Here is a 22,257-nt window from a genome sequence, read left to right as displayed (position 1 = left end):
CCGAAAATGTCGCAACATGTTGAAAATCCAGCGGTGACCAGAAAGACGCTACGACTCTTTGGGCAGCTGAGGAGACGACTCACGACCGTACAGGCGGCACCCCGGCGACCACATGGCAACGGCCTAGTCGCCTAAAGAATCACCCATAAGTATACAATAAGTGTTTGGTGAATCCCTCCAAAAGGAGTCAAGTGTAAGGTTCGGCACATACTCCTGCTAGCGATGCTCAGATCAGACAACAAACAATAAAGTATTTCAGAAAGTGCGTTGGGAAGTGGATGATACTGTGAGTGGAGGGAGGGAGGCAGGGGGAAGGAAGTATTGTGTTCAGTTCTGGGCACCGTGTTATAGGAAAGATGTTGTCAAGCTGGAAAGGGCGCAGAGAAGATTTGCGAGGATGTTGCCGGGACTCGAGGGTCTGAGCTACAGGGAGAGGTTGAGTAGGCTGGGACTCTAATCCTTGGAGCGCAGGAGGATGAGGGGGTGATTGTTATAGAGGTGGCCCCAGAGCAGAAGCGTCCACGTCGCGGGGCTGGAGACTGGACGTATCCCGAGCTAATTCTGCGACCACCATCATCTATTGCGACAAGTGATCGCCGGGAGCTTGCGTCCTTTTCGGGACGGAGGATGATAGCGAGGTCAACATTTGAAACATGGAAGATGGACACGAAAGAGGATTATAGAGGTGTTTAAAATCACGAGAGGAATAGATCGGGTAGATGCACACAGTCTCTTGCCCAGAGTAGGGGAATTGAGGACCACAGGACATGGGTTCAAGGTGAAGGGGAAAAGATTTAATAGGAATCTGAGGGGTAACTTTTCCACACAGAGGGTGGTGGGTGTATGGAACAAGCTGCCAGAGGAGGTAGTTGTTGCTGGGACTAGCCCAACGTTTAAGAAACAGTTAGACGGGTACATGGATAGGACAGGCTTGGAGGGATATGGACCAAGCGCAGAGCAGGTGGGACTAGTGTAGCTGGGACATGTTGGTCGGTGTGGGCAAGTTGGGCCGAAGAGCCTGTATCAGTCTGTGACTCTTTGTAGCTGAGACATGTTGGCCAGTATGGGCAAATTGGGCCGAAGGGCCTGTATCAGTCTATGACTCTTTGTAGCTGGGACATGTTGGCCAGTATGGGCAAATTGGGCCGAAGGGCCTGTATCAGCTTATGACTCTTTGTAGCTGGGACATGTTGGCCGGTATGGGCAAGTTGGGCTGAAGGGCCTGTATCAGTCTATGACTCTTTGTAGCTGGGACATGTTGGCCGGTATGGGCAAGTTGGGCCGAAGGGCCTGTATCAGCTTATGACTCTTTGTAGCTGGGACATGTTGGCCAGTGTGGGCAAGTTGGGCCGAAGGGCCTGTATCAGTCTATGACTCTTTGAAGGACAGTACCTCTGGGGCTCATCAGCGTTGCGTCCACTGCCTTCCCTCCGTCACCACACCTGGCTTCATCAAACGGCAAGCACTGCTCTCCAGTCCCGGCCACCACCTCAGCGTTGGAAGCAAGGTCCCGCGCCCCATCCAGAGACTTCACCCGGATGATCTGCCGGCTGTTTGTGTCCGACACGTACAAAGCCCCCGTGACAGGGTCCACTGCCATGAAGTACTTATGGGCAGGGTTGTTGCTTGGAAAGGAAAAGGAAAAGGAAAGCACTCATTACGTTGAGATTCACCTGCTGGACATTTCCAACTCCAAAGCTCGAAGGGCAACTCTGGCCAAAACAACCATATTTATTTTTAAAGAACACGTATAGGATAGGTTCTGTCTTTTAAACTCTCGGCAAAAAGCTTGAATCAACGTATAGGCAGTTGTAGAACGCACGGCAATATCTGAAATTCGGCATGAATATTTCGGGGTGGCACGGTGGCGCAGCGGTAGAGTTGCTGCCTCACAGCGCCAGAGACCCGGGTTCGATCCCGACTACGGGTGCTGTCTGTATGGAGTTTGCACGTTCTCCCTGTGACCGCGTGGGTTTTCTCCGGGTGCTCCGGTTTCCTCCCACACTCCAAAGACGTGCGGGTTTGTAGGTTAATTCTATCAATTGTCCCTCGCGTGTGTCCGATAGAACTAGTGTACGGGGCGATCATGGGTCAGTGTGGACTCGGTGGGCTGAAGGGCCTGTTGTGTGTGTGTAGTCCCTAGTGTGTGTAGGTTAGAACTGGTGGACGGGTCTATAAACACACACACACAAACCAACACACACACCGACCCACATATGCACGCACGTACCATCAAACAGATAAACAGGCAAACACACACACACACACACACACACACACACACAGACACACACACACACACACACGCACACACGCACACACACACACACACACACACACACACACACACACACACACACACACACACACACACACACACACCTCTCTGCCTCAGAGGGCGGTGGAGGCCGGTTCTCTGGATACTTTCAAGAGAGATCTAGATAGGGCTCTTAAAGATAGCGGAGTCAGGGGATATGGGGAGAAGGCAGGAACGGGGTACTGATTGGGGATGATCAGCCATGGGTCTCGAAGGGCCGAATGGCCTACTCCTGCACCTATTGTCTATTGTCTAATCCAGGAGCATTCTGGTAAACCACTTTAGACTTTAGAGATATAGGATGGAAACAGACCCATCAGCCCGCTGGGTCCGCTCCGACCAGCGATCACCCCGTACACTCGCACTATCCTCCACTCCCGGGACAATTTACAATTTTACCGAAGGCAATTTACCCGCAAACCCACACGTCTTTGGAGTGTGGGAGTGGACTGTCGCGCCCGGAGAAAACCCACGAAGGTCACAGGGAGAACGTGCAAACTCCGCACAGACAGCACCCATCGTCAGGACGAAACCTGGATTTCTGGCGCTGCGAGGCAGCAACTCTGCCGCTGCGTGACCTGGTTCGCAGAGCGAGAACCATCAATTATTGAAACTATCCACGTGAAGAGAGCTCATTAACTGAGACAACTGAGTTCTCTCCCCCACTGGTGCTGACTAACCTGCTGAGTATTTTCAGCACTTGTCTTTATTACACAATCGAGCAACTGGCTGCAGTTCTGATCGTGGTGCCATTCTGCCTGAATACTATTTTAACTGCCAGTTTGTGCAGGAATCAGATTTTTGATTTTTACTTAATGTTTAAGAAAGAACTGCAGATGCTGGAAAAATCGAAGGTAGATAAGAAAGCTGGAGAAACCAGGGACGTCGGGGAGATTGCTGCCCTGCCGCAGTCTGTTCGTCTTTTCACTCTTTTTGTTATTTTTTAGTTTGTTAAATGTTTTGTTTTAATGTTCTTCGGTTTGGTTTATGTGGGGGGAGGGGGGGAGGGGATCGGGGGGAACTATTATTTTCAAGTTCTTACCTTCCCTGGAGATGTGATCAATTTTCGGATCACATTCTCCGGGCTCTGCGGCCTACCATCGCTGGAGCTGGAAGCCACCTCGGACTGTCGTGAGCCCCACCGCGGGGCGCGGACTTAACATCGGAGCTGATCCCTTGCCTGGGATCGCTCCCACCGCGGACGTTAACATCAAGGGCTCGCTGGCTCGGGTGAGGCCGAGTCGGGAGCTCCAACGTTGCGGAAGGTTCTACCAGCCCCGACGCGAGGTTCAATCGCCCGGCGCGGGGGAGCTGACACCCCCCCGATGCAGGAGCTTGATCGCCTCGACGCGGAGAGCCCGAACGCCACGGGCTACGGGAGTCAAGATCGTCCCGTCCACGGGGGCTGGAGGTCCACGACTGAGGAAGAACTAAGGGAAGGACTTGAACTTTATTTCGCCTTCCATCACAGTGAGGAATGTGTAGGAGTCACGGTGGTGGATGTTCATGTTAAAATGTGTTTTTGAAGTGATCTGTTGCTTTTAATTGTATGACTGACCTGGCCAATGAAATCCTCGTATGTTGCAAAACATACTTGGTGAATAAAGTGTGATTCTGATTCTGATTCTGAAACTCAGCAGGTGAGGCCTATTCAGCCTTGGCCTATTTCCTTCGCTCCATAGATGCTGCCTCCCCCGCTGAGTTTCTCCAGCTTTTTTGTCTACCTTTGCTTTTTACATGTCAGAGCAACATTAATAACTTTAGATGAGAGGGTGGAGGGAGGAATTGTTAGGCACAAGTAGGTATTATCACAGAAGATTAACCATTATCGACTACACAATTATTGCTTTGCAACTCCCGTGGTGGAAGCCATGAGAGTGAGTGAGTGAGAGAATGGGATTGGATTCATCGCAGTACAACACATGGAAGAAATAACAGGATAAAAATATCATATCACAACATGCGCTTTTCACAACATTTGGACATTCCAACGTGCACCATAACACTAACGTGGTTAACCAATTCTCTGCGCTTGTTCAGTCACGCCATACAATTCTGAATGGGTGAAAGGTTTGGTAGAATTGATGGCAAAATGGGAAGAGACAGATGTCCAGCCAAACTCCACGAGTTTGGCCCGCGATCACTCTTCCCGTTTACAAAGGAAGAAACTGTGATCGGATGTTCGTGTAGAAGATCGATCCAGATGCACTTCCCAAAACACAAAACAGCCAATGGATTGTTTTTGATGCTTTGTGGGCAAAAATAAATAGCTAACTGCCATGCAGCGAAGCCTAGCCAGCAGCAATAGGGGACAGAATCTGCTAACTCTTTTTATTTGGTGTTGGCAATCAACAAATGAAAAGCAAAACAAGGTTTGACACTGAGCTACCCAAGGTAATATTCGGACAGAAGAGCAAATGCTTGCTCAAAGAGCGACCCTTTAAGGAACTTCTTCAAGGAAGGAAGAGAGGTAGAGAGATTTAGCAAAGGAGATTCAGAGGGTTAGTGTTTTAAGGGCCTGTCCCACTTCGGTGTCATTTGCGCGCTTCGTGCGACACGTAAATGATGACGCGTACATTACGCGCAAATGACGGCCAAGTGGGACAGGCCCTTTACGCTTCAAAGTATTGTTGACTATACTCATAGTCACGGAGACATTCAGCGTGGGATCAGGCCATTCAGCCTAACTTGCCTACTGACCAACATGTCCCATCCACACTAGTCCCACCTGCCCCGCGCTTGGCCCATTTGCCTCTAAACTTTTCCTATCTAACTACCTGCTCAAATGTCTGTTAATTGTGCTTCATACTACTTCAACTCCCTCCTCTGGCAGCTCGTTCCCTACTCCTGCCATCCTCTGTGTGAAAAAGGAGCCCATCAGATTAAATCTTTCCCTTCTCACCTTAAACCTATGTCCTTCTTGTTCTTGATTCCCCTACTCTGGGTAAAAGACTGTGCATTCACCCGACCTATTCCCCTTGTGATTTTATACACCTCCATAAGTTCACCCTTCATCCATCTGCGCTCCAAGGCATAAAGTCCTAGCCTGCCCAGCCTCTACCTGTAGCTCAGGCCCTCGATTCCTGGCAACATCCTCAGAAATATTTTCTGTACCTCGACAACATATTCTCCAGCTTAACAACATCTTTCCTATAACAGGGTGTACGATTTAGCGCAGGGATGTTCAGGAGCCTGAATTAGTGGCGTACAGATGCGTCAGAGGGCTACAAGGGCCGGAGTGTGCAGAATGGTGAAGAACAAGAGGAGAGACTTGTCTGAAAACCAGATTGAGAATTTTTAAGTGTTGGCACAGAAGGCAATGCTGATCAATGATGTTGATCAATGCTGATCAATGATGTTGATCAATGCTGATCAATGCTGATCAATGATGTTGATCATGCTGATCAATGGGATCAATGCGTTCAATGCTGATCAATGCCGATCAATGGGATCAATGCTGATCAATGCGGATCAATGATGTTGATCAATGCGATCAATGCTGATCAATGCTGATCAATGCTGATCAATGGGATCAATGCTGATCAATGCCGATCAATGGGATCAATGCTGATCAATGGGATCAATGCTGATCAATGGGATCAATGCTGATCAATGGGATCAATGCTGATCAATGATGTTGATCAATGCTGATCAATGGGATCAATGCCGATCAGTGGGATCAATGCTGATCAATGGGATCAATGTTGATCAATGATGTTGATCAATGCTGATCAATGATGTTGATCAATGCTGATCAATGGGATCAATGTCGATCAATGGGATCAATGCCGATCAATGGGATCAATGCCGATCAATGCTGATAGTTAATAGCACAATAGGAATTGAGACGAGGTGAGGAGCAGGCACAAGAGGAGAGGGCCCAAGTGGCGATGGGAAAGATATTCATATTTTTTGTCACATAGGGTGCTTCAAACAAATGGATGCCATTTGTAGCTTTGTTGAGTTATTTTAAAAATACCTCCGTTGTAAAGTTGTGCAGGAAGGAACTGCAGATGCAGGTTTACACTGAAGATGGACACACAATGCTCGAGTAACTCAGCGGGTCAGGCAGCATCTCTGGAGAGAAGGAATGGATGACGTTTCTGGTCGAGACCCTTCTTTAGTCTGAGAGTCGGGGGGGGGGGGGGGGGGCTGCCTGACCCGCTGAGTTACTCCAGAATTGTGTGTCTATCTTCGGTGTAAACCTGCATCTACAGTTCCTTCCTGCACAACTTTGAATCTGAGGTATTTTTAAAATATCTTTGGTTTGAAAGTTCTCAGCCTGGTTTTCAAGCTTGAAGTTCCTCCCCACCTTAGAAACGATGGCCTATCCTGAAACAATCTATGAGTTGTTCGCCTGTTCGCTCCCGGGTCTGACCTATTGACCATTCCTGGTTGTAAGCTCCCCATCGCTGGTCAGGCCAAGAGCTAGACGGCACCTTCTTCCAAATCTCTAAAACTCCATCCCTCTTTAATAAGTTCTTTAAAAACTTTTTTTCCCTTGCCAAAGTTTCCCACCAATTGTCCTGACATTTGCCTCTGTGGCTCAGTGTCAAAGTTTGCTCGATAATGCCGACATGAAGTGCCGAGAGACATTTTCTGCCTCATTAATGGACGAAGGTAGAAGCACAAGTTGCTGTTGTTGCTGATGGGTCGATACTGTGACAAAGGCAGGAGCCTGATTGGAGGGGGCGTCAGGGGTTATAGGGAGAAGGCAGGAGAATGGTTTAGGGAAGGAACTGCAGATGCTGGTTTAAACCAAAGATAGACACAAATAGCTGGAGTAACTCGACCCGAAACCTCACCCATTCCTTCTCTCCAGAGATGCTGCCTGTCCTGCTGAGTTACTCCAGCTTTTTGTGTTTGTCTTAGGCAGGAGAATGGGGTTGAGACAGAAAGATAGATCAGCCATGATTGAATGGCGGAGTGGACCTGATGGGTCGAATGGCCTAATTCTGCTCCTAGAAATGAATGTATGAACTTAGACCAGGTGAAAGGGAGGTATGGAGACATGGAGTTTGGTGAGGGAAGGCAAGTGTGAGGCTTGGTTGGTGGAGAAGTGATGGATGATGCAGTAAGATTTGATGGACATGGACTTGAAGAGACTAGCATCGGTCTACCATGAAACCCAGTAAAGCAAATTGAGTTGTCAACCATTTAGTAAAGTTGCGATTGAGGGAGCTCGAGTGGGGTAGTGTTATTTGGCTTATTTTAAGAGATACGGCAGGGGAACTTGCCCTTGGGCCCACTGAGTCCGCACCGACCAATGATCACCCCGTACCCCAACCTACACAATTTTACAATTTACCAAAGCCAATCAACCTACAAGCCTGTACGTCGCCAGAGCACCCGGCGACCATACAGACACTGGACAGAGTGCTCTCGTCGTCTGTAGGGGCGGGGGGAATTTCAAGAGCGCTCTCGTGATTTTGTCTGAATTAAAGGCGGGGCGGAACCACCAGTTGCTGGAAAAGCAGTGGTGGTTCCCTGCTCTTGGAAGGTGGAGATAAAGGATTAGATGAGATCAACAGCCAAGGAAGTGCTTTGGTGAAGTGAAGGTTGGAGTTGTACGATTGAATGGTACCTTGTATTGGGAACATACATGCATGCTGTGATGGATGGGGGGTAGTTTCTGTGGCTGTTGTAGCAACATGCTGTTGTTGTACACAAGGCTCAGTCATTGCACGATTCTGAAAAGGTCCTCACAATTCAAGGCCTTTACTTTGTACACTGAGGAACAATCAAGGGTGGTTTCAAGGTTTATGGGGCTAGGTTGTGGGAGTGGGGGTGGGGGTGGGAGAAAGGGGCTAGTATTGAGGGTCGGAGAAAGGGGATATGTTGGGGGTGAGGCTGGGAGAAAGGGGATATGGAGTGGGATAAGGGGATAGCATTGGGGAGGAGGTGTGAGAAAGGGGATAGTGAAAGGATGAGGATGGGTGAAAGGGGATAGTGATATGGGTGAGGCTTGGAGAAAGGGGATATGGAGCGGGATAAGGGGATAGCATTGGGGTGGAGGTGGGGGAAAGGGGATAGTGATAGAATGAGGGTGGGTGAAAGGGGATATATCGGGGTGGTGGATGGCTGGGGGAATACAAGGGCCAGTTTATGACAATCAGTAAGGAATGGCAGGAAAGGATCGCTGGTGAATGTCAGAGTGGAGTGTGGGAGATACCGCAGAGTGGCTTGGACTGGAAAGGAAGCGGGTGACTTGGGTGGAGAGCGAGTCATCTTCGGAAGCCATCTTTGGCGGCCTTGATCGGAAATCAACCTTGGAGCGCTTCCGTGGAGAGATTCTCCATTTGCGTGATGACGCCTTGATGTCTGTTACGTCCACCATGAGGGTTAGAAGGGTGTGTATTTCATCCAAAAACTGCCAGTGTTCAATATCAAAGAGATCTATTGCATTCCTGGTCGGATTTGGAGTCTGTTATTTTTAAGATGCTGTGGTCTCAAAGGGAGAGATTTACTTTTCTTTTTTCCAACTCTAAGGCCTCAGAAGAATTGTCGGAGGTACATGTCCCTCCTCTGCTAATCGACAAGTACCCAAGGACACGAGCTTCTACAGGTAAGTTCTAACCACTGTGACAGCACTTACTGACAGAATGACCTCGGTCTAGAGCAGAAGGAACAGTAACAGGTCAAAGAAAGTAGGCAAGATATTCTCTCTCAAGAAGACAGGTTAAAGTGTTTGTCTTACCTATGTCTAAAATCTTTATTTCTTTGTAGAAAGACAGCAAAAGAGAAAGAGGAACAGGCAAAAAATTATCTGAGACATACATTGTTACATCATTAATCTATTAAATGATTGCTGCAGCTTGTAAACACTGACAGACATGATGGGAAATACAGGTTACTAAAAAATCAAATTAAAGTTGATATCAGCACCGTGGCCAATATTATGTTCGTGAGCTTCATCATATTATCAAATGAATTGTTATGGTAGAATTTGTAAATATTCTTTTAATTCTACTGGACTGTACAGATTCTACCTGTTTTTGGACATCTAACATATTCAAGCCACAAATCATATTGGTTGCATTATCATCTGCGGGGAGGGATGTGAATAGCAGAAATGAATTGAGATGTGGATACTGGAGATTTTTGGCGGTTCCAACATTTCAATGCGAGACATGTTTGAACAGCTAGCAAAAACAAAAAAGCCATATAAAGATCACAGCATGAGAACAAAAACAAATCACCCGACATTGGTAACCATCAAAATGTTGTACAAAAAGTATTTCTTTCAGTTCTAGTAGCATCTTATTCATGATATCCAACTCACCGTTTCATACCACCATAAGCTCACGAAACGTCCCTGTACAGTGAGCCGCCAATGAAAGGTGACAATGCCCCTGTCCCACTTAGGAGACCTGAACGGAAACCTCTGGAGACTTTGCGCCCCACCCAAGGTTTCCGTGCGGTTCCCGGAGGTTTTTGCCAGTCTCCCTACCCGCTTCCACTACCTGCAACCTCCGGCAACCACCTGCAACCTCCGGGAACCGCACGGAAACCTTGGGTGGGGCGCAGAGTCTCCAGAGGTTTCCGCTCAGGTTTCCTAAGTGGGACAGGGGCATTACACTCAAAGCATATGTATGATGGATCTTCCTTTGGTGTTTTACACACCTGCTCTCGATTTAAGCTATGAGTCGCAACCATATTTGCAACATTCTGGACCCCAGATGAAGTATCTTTTAAGGAATAAAGGTGAGATTATCGGCTTGGAGTAGAAGTGATGAGTCAACTCTTCCTCATTTTGAGGAAGGACAATGTGATTCTCCAGCCAAGGTACCATGGACCATGTGATTCCATCTGATTGAGCTGGCAAGCTGCTGTTAGGCTCCAGTGCTGAAGGTATCTGCTCCGTGTACGGGCTGTAAAGCCTGGCAGCTCCTGCCAACGTTGCCCCTTCGCCACCTGCTAGAAGCGGCATGTGCCAAGCACCAGACAAGGATAATGCTTCACCTTTTCCTCACCTCCAGCTGGGAAGCACCTGCTCCCAATCAGCCTCCACCTGAGTGGCATTGTGGTGCCCAGAACAGCCTGGCTCAAGGTGAATTGCGGGCGTCAAATCAGTTTAGAGGCACTGCGCGGAAACAGGCCCATCGGCCCGCCGAGTCCGCGCCGACCAGCGATCCCCCCCGTATGCTAACACTGTCCGACACACACAGGGGACAATTTCAATTCCACCAAGCCAATTAACCTACAAACCCGTACGTCTATGGTGATTGCCGACTGTACTGTGTAGGAAGGAACTGCAGATGCTGGTTTACACCGAAGATGGACACAAAATGCTGGAGTAACTCAACGGGTCAGGCAGCGTCTCTGGAGAGAAGGAATGGGTGATGTTTGAAGAAGGGTTTCGACCCGAAACGTCACCCATTCCTTCTCTCCAGAGACGCTGCCTGTCCCGCTGAGTTACTCCAGCATCTTGTGTCTGTCTGCAGACTGTACTGATTGAATTAGTTGAGATACGCAGCATCGAAACAATGTGAAGCCAGAGGATGGGATGTAGGCGTGGGGGGAGGGGAGAACTAGGTGAGAGTGCAGGTGGGGCACAGGGCGAGAGGGGGAAAGAATAGATGGCTGTGGGGGGGAAAGGGGTGTGAAGGGGAGGGGGGGGGTTGTAAGAGGTTATCTGTAATTGGAGAATTCAATGTAGGTTGAAATGTGTAAATCAGTACCACTCCTCCTGTTGGTTGTGAGGATCCATGAGTTTGGTAGATAAGCGTGAAGAGTTGAAGATCAGGCAGCAAAAACCACAAGAGCCAAAGACCCGGCTTCGATCCCGACTACGGGTGCTACCTGTACGGAGTTCGCATGTTTGCCCCGTGACAGTATGGGTTTTCTCTGAGATCTTCGTTTCCACCCAGATTCCGAAGACGTACAGGGTTTGTAGGTTAATTGGCTTGGTATAAATGTAAATTGCCCCTAGTCTGTAGGAGAATGTTAATGTGCGGGGATCGCTGGTCGGTGCGGACTTGATAATAATAATAATAATAATAATAAGTTTTATTTGCGGGGGCCTTTCAAAGTCTCAAGGACACCTTACAGAAATTAACAGAAGAGAAAAAACATATAGTCGGAGTAAAATAAATAATAAGGACGTCACCAATACACAAATTAAAGACAGAAATCGCTCCAAAGGCAAAAAATCAAAAAACACAATGTGAAGAGAGAGCAGCGGCAGCTAAAGCACGCCAGCGTCCACTCTCCCTTCCGACAGCCATCTTGGACACAGACTAACATATTAACTTACACACAAAAATATCATCCCCCCACAATGGTTACCACTGTGGGGGAAGGCACAATGTCCAGTCCCCATCCCCAGTTCTCCCAAAGTCAGGCCTATTGAGGCCACCGCTATTGCCTCTACGGAGGCCCGATGTTCCTGGCGGTTCTCGCCGGGTGGTCTTGCCCCGGCGTCGGGAGAGTCCTCTCAGCGGCTGGGCCACCTGGAACGGCCGCTTCCTAGCTGGAGACCGCGGCTTCCGAAGCCGACAAGGCCGCGCCGGTTTGGAGCTCCCAGGCTCCCGATGTTGAAGTCGGCGCCGCCCGCTCCGCTCCGCAGACCCGCAGCCCGGAGGTGTTGATCTCGGCGGTCACAGCTCACCGGAGCTCCAGCGTGTTGATTCAGCGCGGCGACCCAGGCAAGGCATCGCCCGCTCCGCTCCGCGATAGCGCTCCAGCGCTGTGCCGCCAACGAAGCCGAGGTGCTGGGCGGTCCCCGCCAGGAAACGGCGCTCCACGCCCGCTGGTAGGCCACGAGGACGGGTCGACAGGGCAGCCCGGAGAAAAAGCTGCCTCACCGACCAGGTTGGGACCTAGATGTATAATTACCCCCTACCCCCCACATTAAAAAGTCTATTTCTCCCACAGACGAAGCACAGGACTCACTAAAAACTTCAAAAAAAAATGAATTAAACGGACGGCTGCTGGTTAGCAGCCGTTCCCCAAGATGGATAGACAGAATCTGATGGGTCGAAGGGCCTGTTTCCGCGCTGTATCTCTCAAGTAAACTAATCTAAACTAATGTGCAATGACCTTGTGTCCACAATGTGGTTAAATGGACAAGGGGCTTCACTGGGAAATTGGACATGAATCAGAAATGAGAAGATATTGATACTGGTAGTAATAGGGGGGGATACAAAGAACTGCAGGTGCGGGAACCTCGCAGAGAACACAAAATGCTGGAGGAACTCAGTGGGTCAGGCAGATCTGTGGAAGATTTGGATAGGCTACGTTTCAGATCGGGACCCTTCTTGAGTAAAGGAGGGATGTTTTAAGGGAATATTTAAGGAGAAAATGATGGCAGAGAGACAGAGATTTTGTAAGGAGATTCGTAAAACAATTGAAATGACAGGAATGTAAGAGAGACAAGACTTGGATGAAGATAGTGGCAGGGATCGGGAGGGGCAAGGCATTGAGAGAATTTTAAGAAAAGCAAAAGCATTTTATAATAAAGATGTTGACTGATTGGAAGCAAATAGAAATCAGTTAACACAGATATGACGGTATAATATTAAACTCAAAACATGCTTCTGCCTTGAATGTACCCAACCATATCTCGATTGTAATCATGTATTGTCTTTCCGCTGACTGGTTAGCAGGGAACAAAAGCTTTTCACTGTACCTCGGTGCATGTGACAATAAACTAAACTGAACTGGACTGAAAGCATATGGAGAGGTCATTAGGAATAGGAGCAGAATTAGGCCATTCGGCCCATCAAGTCTACTCCACCATTCAATCGTGGCTGATCTATCTCTCCCTCCTAACCCCATTCTCCTGCCTTCTCCACATAACCTCTGACACCCGTACTAATCAAGAATCTATCTATCTCTGCCTTAACAATATCCACTGATGGCCTCCACAGCCTTCTGTGGCAGAGAATTCCACAGATTCACCACCCTCTGACTAAAGAAATTTCTCCTCATCTCCTCCCTAAATAACCACCAATTAGGTCTATACCCTACAACATGCATTGTAACAGTGGATTCTTTCTGAAGGGGTTCACTACAATCAAATGAAGCCTTTCAAGAGTATCTTGTTTTATGTTTTCATTTTTCACCACCCTCTGACAAAAAAATTCTCCTCACCTCCTTCCGAAAAGAACGTCCTTTAATTCTGAGGCTGTGACCTCTGGTCCTAGACTCTCTTCCTAGTGGAAACATCCTCTCCAGATCTACTCTATCCAAGCCTTTCACTCACTATTCAGTGTGTTTCAATGAGGTCCCCCCTCATTCTGCTAAACTCCAGCGAGTACAGGCCCAGTCGACAAACGCTCATCATAGGTTAACCCACTCATTCCTGGGATCATTCTTGAGGGTGGGGGAACTTTGAAGAACTCCTTTGATATTTTGTTTCACCAGCAATGAGTCTCATGGTTGACTGGAATGGAAGCTGAGCTGCCATCATTGAAATCTTTCATTTCAGATGAAATTTTAGTTTGAAACATATAAGATTGTTAAGGGCTTGGACATGCTAGAGGCAGGAAACATGTTCCCGATGTTGGGTGAGTCCAGAACCAGGGGCCACAGTTTAAGAATAAGGTTAAGCCATTTAGAACGGAGACGAGGAAACACTTTTTCTCACAGAGAGTGGTGAGTCTGTGGAATTCTCTGCCTCAGAGGGCGGTGGAGGCAGGTTCTCTGGATACTTTCAAGAGAGAGCTAGATAGGGCTCTTAAAAATAGCGGAGTCAGGGGATATGGGGAGAAGGCAGGAACGGGGTACTGATTGGGGATGATCAGCCATGATCACATTGAATGGCGGTGCTGGCTCGAAGGGCCGAATGGCCTACTCCTGCACCTATTGTCTATTGTCCATTGTCAATTGAAATAATTTGGAACGGAACTGTAAATCAGTGGAAGCTATGGAAAATAGCACAACCATTTGCTATTTAAATCATTTTTATTTCCCAAGAATTGGATGGAACTCGTTATAATTTGCGGTAAGCTGGGATGAATGACGGAGTGTGTTGGGATTTAAGGCCCTTGGGATGCAGCCAAACTGATTTCCTGCCTGCTATTTCACACATCAGCTTCCCCCTGCATTACTTTGTAGATACGGTGTTGGTTTTTAAACCCAGTTAGCTATCAGCAACGAAGCAGACAAGAGATACTTCGGAAATAACCTTTCTACCCGTGAGTTTCACAATCCTCCACTTTGTGGGCCTTTCAACTCTTGCCTTTGTCCCGACAATTTGCTTATTAAAGAACCCCCTCACCTGTGTTCACCTATTTCTCTATCCTGCCCCTCCCGCCTTCCAGCTTTCTCTCCCATTCCCCCTGCCATCAGTTTGAAGAAGGGTCCCGACACGAAACCTATCGTCACCTATCCATGTTCTCCACAGATGCTGCCTGACCTGCTGAGTTACTCCAGCACTCTGTGAAACGTCACCTATCCATGTTCTCCACAGATGCTGCCTGACCCGCTGAGTTATGGTGCAGCAGCATCTATGGAGTGAAGGAAATAGGCAACGTTTCGAGCTGAAACCCTTCTGGAAATAGGCATCGTTTCGGGTCGAAACCCGGAAGGGTTTCGACCCGAAACGTTGCCTATTTCCTTAGCTCCACAGGTGCTGCCTGACCCGCTGAGTTACTCCAGCACTCTGTGAAACGTCACCTATCCATGTTCTCCAGAGATGCTGCCTGACCCGCTGAGTTACTCCAGCACTCTGTGAAACGTCACCTATCCATGTTCTCCACAGATGCTGCCTGACCCGCTGAGTTACTCCAGCACTCTGTGAAACGTCACCTATCCATGTTCTCCACAGATGCTGCCTGACCCGCTGAGTTACTCCAACACTCTGTGAAACGTCACTTATCCATGTTCTCCAGAGATGCTGCCTGACCCGCTGAGTTACTCCAGCACTTTATAGAGTCACAGAGTGATACAGTGTGCGAATAAGCCCTTCGTCCCAACTTGCCCACACCGGCCAACATAGAAACATAGCCATAGAAAATAGGTGCAGGAGTAGGCCATCCGCCCCTTCGAGCCAGCACCGACATTCAAAATGATCATGGCTGATCATCCAAAATCAGTACCCCGTTCTGGCTTTTTCCCCCAATATCCCTTGATTCCTTTACCCCCAAATGCTAAATCTAACTCTCTCTTGAAAACATCCAGTGAATTGGCCTCCATTGCCTTTGGTGGCAGAGAATTCCACAGATTCACAACTCTCTGGGTGAAAACGTTTTTCCCCCATCTCAGTACTAAATGGCCTACCCCATATTCTTAAAGTGTGACCCCTGGTTCTGGACTCTCCCAACATTGGGAACATTTTTCCTGCATCTACCCTGTTCAATCCTCCAAGAATTTTATATGTTTCCTTAAGATTCCCTCTCCTCCTTCTCAAGCCCCGTCGATCCATTCTTTCATCGGACGTCAGTCATTTTTTAACCTGCTGCACTCCCTCAATAGCAATAATGTCCTTCCTCAAATTAGGAGACCAAAACTGCACACAATACTCCAGGTGCGGTCTCACCAGGGTCCTGTACAACTGCAGTAGGATCTCCTTGCTCTTAAACTGCACTAGTTGGGTCCATATCCCTCCAAACCTGTCCTGCCTATCTTGAGCCGAAAAAAGTTCTAGATGTTGAGGTGTCTTATAAAATTAACAGTTTAAAGGAAAAGAAGCATGTTAATATAACATCAGTTTTTAAAGAATATTAAACTGCACCTCAATATTATACCTATGTCATGGCCATCTGACAGTGGAATGGGGCACATGGATAATGAACCTATCGTACCCAATATTCATTAGTTCTAATGCCTGCTCTACCTATTTGATTTAAGGGTCACCTTGACCACCGCACAAAATGACCAACAGGTCACAACTTCTACTGGAGTTAGACTAAAGTTTGCGGACGCAACTTTGTTCCAAATGTTTAGGATTGGGTTAAAGTGTATTATTTTCACATGTACCGAGTTACAGTGAAAAGCTTCGTTTTGCCCGCTACCCAGTCAGATCGGATGATACTCTGCACAAATACAATCAAGTAAAACTCACGTATAACAGGGGCGGCAGGGTGGCGCAGCGGTAGAGTTGCTGCCTCACGGCGCCAGGGACCCAGGTTCGATCCTGACTATCGGTGCTGTCTGTACGGAGTTTGCGTGTTCTTTCTAAGGCCGCGTGGGTTTTCTCCGGGTGCTCTGGTTTCCTCTCACAGTGCAAAGACGAGCGGGTTTGTAGATTCACTGGCTTCAGTAAAATTGTAAAATGTCCCTAGTGTGTAGGATAGTGCTAGTGTACAGGGGGATCGCTGGTCGGCTCCGAGTCGGTGAGCCGAAGGGCAGGTTTCCTCGCTGTATCTCTCAAGTCTAAAGTAAAGTCTAAGGTCTAAAGATAGAGCAAAGGGGAAGATGTTGAGTGCAGAAGGGGAAGATACGGAGTACTGGCCTTTATGCCAAAGTTAAGAATCGATTTTGTTATCAATGTTGGACTTGAATCACATAAAATGAAGGGGAAGGACTTGAACTATATTTCACCTTCCACCACAGTGAGGAGTGTGTAGGAGTCACTGTGGTGGATGTTCAATGTTAAAAGGTGTTTCGTTTATTTTGTCTCCAAGATGGCGGCCGGAAGGGAGAGTGAACGCTGGTGCGTTTAGTTGCCGCTGCTCGCACTTTGAATTGTGTGTTGTCGCTACTATTTTTTGTTTCTTGTTTTATTCTGCTTATATGTTTTGTAATCTGATTATTAAACTTGTAAGGCGTCCTTGAGAGTCTTTGAAAGACGCCCATAAGTATAATGTAATTATAATAATAATAATTTAAAAAAAAAATTGGGTCTGGAAATGTGGTGACGTGTACGATCTCAGTGTAAGCTATTATTCTTGCACTCATGTGCTCAAGTACGTTACTGAACCTTATGAGGAGTTCCACTGCACCTAGGTACATGTAACAGTAACGTACTAATGAACTATTGACTGGCATTGTACTCGGCTTGTACTCGCTAGAATTTAGAAGATTGAGGGGGGATCTTATAGAAACTTACAAAATTCTTAAGGGGTTGGACAGGCTAGATGCAGGAAGGTTGTTCCCGATGTTGGGGAAGTCCAGGACAAGGGGTCACAGCTTAAGTGTATAGAGGGGAAATCCTTAAGGACCGAGATGAGAAAAAAAATGTTCACACAGAGAGTGGTGAATCTCTGGAACTCTCTGCCACAGAAGGTAGTTGAGGCCAATTCATTGGCTATATTTAAGAGGGAGTTAGATGTGGCCCTTGTGGCTAAAGGGATCAGGGGGTATGGAGAGAAGGCAGGTACGGGATACTGAGTTGGATGATCAGCCATGATCATATTGAATGGTGGTGCAGGCTCGAAGGGCCGAATGGCCTACTCCTGCACCTAGTTTCTGTGTTTCTATGCAACTACTTGGTAAGTCTCATTCAGAAAATAGTTCTCAGTGTTGCAGCCAGCATCATAGTGTGGAGGTAAAGTCTAATGTCTGCTATGGGGTAGAGGTGAAGCGGACAGTATCCGAGCATATGGAAGGATCAAAATCTTCTTCAGTGTCTGAAGGTCTCAATCCTTCTGGGTTATGGTCATGCAGGCTGTGGTTTTACAAAATAAATCACCCACAAAGGGCTGTCGTAGCTCGGTGGGTCAGACAGCATCACTGGAGGTCTTGGATGGGTGGTGTTGTGGGTCGGGACCCTTCTTCAGACTGTGGACTGTAGCGTGTAGAGTGTTCAGTGTAGGGACAAGGTCCAATGTCCGCAATGGGGTAGAGGTGAATCGGACAGTGCCCTAGCTTATGGAAGGACCATCCAGAAGCCTGATGACCGAGGGGAAGCAGCTATTCCTGAGCCTGGTGTTGTTTTCACGGTTGGCAGGGGAGATGAGAGGCAACAGTTTCAAATCAGCAGAAGAATATTCTTTGTTATATCCACTCCAGGATGTAAAAGTCAAAGTTATTCAAAGCAATGAGATTACTGTAATGTTACAATTCTAAAGATAAATAACAACACAATTTCTAACAAGCAGCAAGACATTGTGCAATGAACACTGGAGTGCTGCGAATATTCTGTTCAGTTCAGTTTAGTCTACTGTCACGTGTACCGAGGTACAGTGAAAAGCTTTTGTTGCGTGCTAACCAGTCAGCGGAAAGACAATACACGATTACAATCGAGCCGTCCACAGTGTACAGGTAGGAATAGTAGAGATTTAAGAGTGTTGAACGATTGTAATACGAGTTTGTAGATCTGCTTTAGTAGCGAGCATGCAAATAGTCGCCTGGGATGGGCGCCATTTTGGTAAGCAAGGTGTGTTGCGGGTAAAATCAGAGGCAAATCCAGTGCTCAAATCAATACCATGACAAACTAGGATCTTAGGAAGGAGGAAGGAGATGAGGAACCAGGCAATGACCATTAATGACCAGCGTCTCCTACCTCAGCTCGAGGATACTGGTGACGTTCCTGGCCGGGAAGATGCGTCTGATGAAGTTGAAATCTCCGATGTAGAGACTGCCGTCGACGCCGACGGCCAAAGCCACGGGGGCGAGGAGCTTGTTGCCGTCGGCGAGACCGTTACAGCTGGGGCAGGAGATGCTGCGGCGCCGGCCATTGCCCATGATGCTGCTAATCACGGCCGGCTGCTGCGACAGGAACTGGTTCTCCCCGTTGCCTTTGTGCAGGACACCTGGGAATGCAAGAGCAAACCAGACTGGGTCAACATTACTGTGGACAACCTAAACCAGACTGGGTCAACATTACTGTGGACAACCTAAACCAGACTGGGTCAACATTACTGTGGACAACCTAAACCAGACTGGGTCAACATTAAAGTAGACATGAGGAACTGCAGGTGCCTTTGGAGATATAGTTTAGTGAAAACAGAACAGTGCTGGAGTAACTCAGCGGGTCAGGCAGCATCTGTGGAGAACATGGATAGGTGACGTTTCACAGAGTGCTGGAGTAACTCAGCGGGTCAGGCAGCATCTGTGGAGGACATGGATAGGTGACGTTTCACAGAGTGCTGGAGTAACTCAGCGGGTCAGGCAGCATCTGTGGAGAACATGGATAGGTGACTTTTCACAGAGTGCTGGAGTAACTCAGCGGGTCAGGCAGCATCTGTGGAGAACATGGATAGGTGACGTTTCACAGAGTACTGGAGTAACTCAGCGGGTCAGGCAGCATCTGTGGAGAACATGGATAGGTGACGTTTCACAGAGTGTTGGAGTAACTCAGCGGGTCAGGCAGCATCTGTGGAGAACATGGATAGGTGACGTTTCACAGAGTGCTGGAGTAACTCAGCGGTTCAGGCAGCATCTCTGGAGAACATGGGTAGGTGACATTTCGGTTCGGGACCCTTCTTCAGACACGGTGGCGCAGCGGTAGAGTTGCTGCCTCACAGCGCCAGAGACCCGGGTTCGATCCTGACTACGGGTGCCGTCAGTACGGAGTTTGTACGTTCTCCCCGTGACCTACGCGGGATTTCACCGGGATCTCTGGTTTCTTCCCACACTCCAAAGATGCACAGGTTTCTAGGATAATTGGCCTGGCATTCATGTAAAATTGTCCCTGGAGCGTGTGTAGGATAGTGTTAGTGTGCGGGGATCGCTGGTCGGCGTGGACCGAAGGGCCTGTTTCCGCGTTGCATCTCTAAACTAAATGAAACTTAGTTGCCAGACAATGGCCAACCCACCACTCTTGATGTTTAAGGCGTGATGCTTGTCCAGTGACCAGCCGCCCAGGTTGGATGGGTCCAGCTCGTAGCCCTGAAGCAAGGCCGTCCTCTTCTCCCACAGGATAAGGTTTGGACAAGATTCGTACTCATATCCGACCGACACTGGAAAATACAAATAGAGTCAATCACCAACATGTGGAACTTTCACAATCTTCATCAAATGTCACGTTTCAAAGCCCTCCAGTCTTCCTGGTCTAATCCGACACATTGGATTTTCAGAAACGCATTAGTCCCTAGAAAACTTGAAGAAGGTTAGATGAGAAGACCCATCGCACTTGTTCACCGGGAGAGTTGCTGCCTTACAGCGGCAGAAGCCCAGGTTCGATCCTGACCTCGGGTGCTGTCTGTACGCAGTTTGCACGTTCTCCCCGTGACCACGTGGGTTTTCTCCAGGTGCTCAGATTTCCTCCCACATCCCAAAGACGTACAGGTTTGCGGATCAATTGGCCACATTTCTCACCATTTTCTATCAATCCCTGGAAACACTGTCTGAAGAAAACCATCTACGTTTGTCCCATCTCCCCTTGTGGCTAAAACAATAGACAATAGACTATAGACAATAGGTGCCATTCGGCCCTTCAAGCCAGCACCGCCATTCAATGTGATCATGGCTGATCATCCACAATCAGCACCCCATTCCTGCCTTCTCCCCATATCCCCTGACACCGCTATTTTTAAGAGCCCTATCTAGCTCTCTCTTGAAAGTATCCAGAGAACCGGCCTCCACCGCCCTCTGAGGCAGAGAATTCCACAGAATCACCACTCTCTGTGAGAAAACGTGTTTCCTCGTCTCCGTTCTAAATGGCTTACCCCATATTCTTAAACTGTGGCCCCTGGTTCTGGACTCCCCCAACATCGGTAACATGTTTCCTGCCTCTAGCATGTCCAAACCGTGGCTGCCCTTAAACTTTCCTCCACAAAACAAAATTAAGGGTTTGGACACGCTGGGGGCAGGAAACATGTTCCTGATGTTGGGGGAGTCCAGAACCAGGGGCCACACAGTTTATGAATAAGGGGTAAGCCATTTTAGAACGGAGACGAGGAAATACTTTTTCACACAGAGAGTTGTGAGTCTGTGGAATTCACTGCCTCAGAGGGCGGTGGAGGCCGGTTCTCTGGATACTTTCAAGAGAGAGCTAGATAGGGCTCTTAAAGATAGCGGAGTCAGGGGATATGGGGAGAAGGCAGGAATGGGGTACTGATTGTGGATGATCAGCCATGTTCACATTGAATGGCGGTGCTGGCTCGAAGGGCCGAATGGCCTCCTCCTGCACCTATTGTCTATTGTCTATGGTCTATAACACCTTCCACATCCTTCCTGCAAGGAGATGGCCGATGCTGCTCACTCCAACACTCCAGATGCAGCCTGACCACAGGTGATTTACATTATAACACAGAGCGGTATGTGAACTGGGTGTTAGTTAATTATTTTTAAAACACGTCTACTTAATAAGTGTTGGCAGGCGAAAAAAGATGTGACTCCCAGGTTAAAAGGTTAATAAACCTTGCACAACCTGACTCCATTTGTCACAGAGTGCATGGAATGTCATCCCTATTATCTGAGCCTCCGTGAAAGACTGTGAAAAGTCAATTAAGGCATTCATCTCAAATGAGCAGCTTTTCTTTCAAAGACAAATTTAGCTTTTAGATAATTCAGGAGATGGGTTTAAAATCCAATTATAACAGACACCTCTGACAGATTGAGAGCTCATTCAAGCATTCTAATCTTACCTTTCTTTGACAGTAATACAGGTTTGCAGCATCAATTTGATCAAAATAAATGAAGAAATTCAAAAAGACGGATATGAAGCGAACGTGTCTGCTGACAACCAGGAGCATGATCGGATAAACTGCTCGAAACATCCGCCAATGTCTAGTCCGCGTTGCTCCATCCCCAACATTAACCTGCTCCTCTGTGCGGCAGTGAAGGCAGAGGAGACCACGAGTGGCAAGCGACTGCCATCTAAACAGCGGTGACACGAGGAAAACTGCAGAGGTGGCATGGTGGCGCAGCGGTGGAACTTCTGCCTCACGGTGCCAGAGACTCGTTCCAAATGGCTTACCCCTTATTCGTAAGCTGTGTGGCCCCTGGTTCTGGACTCCCCCAACATCGGGAACTTGTTTCCTGCCTCTAGCGTGTCCAAGCCCTTAATAATTTCCGCCCGCAGTTCCATCGACATCTGCACTTTAGTCTGTTGAACGGTTTTGACTGTTTTACTGTTCTTTTTACAATCCATGTTCTCGGGATATCTA

General features: G+C 48.0%; 1 protein-coding gene across 5 annotated transcripts in view; it reads right to left on the bottom strand.

The window, feature by feature from the left end:
- The window catches only part of tenm2 (teneurin transmembrane protein 2), a 1,259,968-nt gene that overhangs the window by 36,239 nt on the left and 1,201,472 nt on the right, over positions 1 to 22,257 (bottom strand). For 4 of the 5 annotated variants that reach the window (XM_033029203.1, XM_033029204.1, XM_033029206.1 and 1 more), the window contains 4 exons: positions 19,963 to 20,106; positions 18,708 to 18,957; positions 9,015 to 9,035; positions 1,393 to 1,625 (listed from right to left, as the gene is read on the bottom strand). In XM_033029203.1, coding sequence (XP_032885094.1) covers positions 1,393 to 1,625; positions 9,015 to 9,035; positions 18,708 to 18,957; positions 19,963 to 20,106 — 648 coding nt within the window. The remainder of the gene's footprint in view (positions 1 to 1,392; positions 1,626 to 9,014; positions 9,036 to 18,707; positions 18,958 to 19,962; positions 20,107 to 22,257) is intronic. The other variant, XM_033029205.1, reaches the window with a different exon arrangement.

Source organism: Amblyraja radiata, chromosome 11 (assembly GCF_010909765.2).
Source record: "Amblyraja radiata isolate CabotCenter1 chromosome 11, sAmbRad1.1.pri, whole genome shotgun sequence".
Lineage (NCBI taxonomy): Eukaryota > Metazoa > Chordata > Chondrichthyes > Rajiformes > Rajidae > Amblyraja > Amblyraja radiata.
This window is presented reverse-complemented; position numbering and strand designations above follow the sequence as displayed.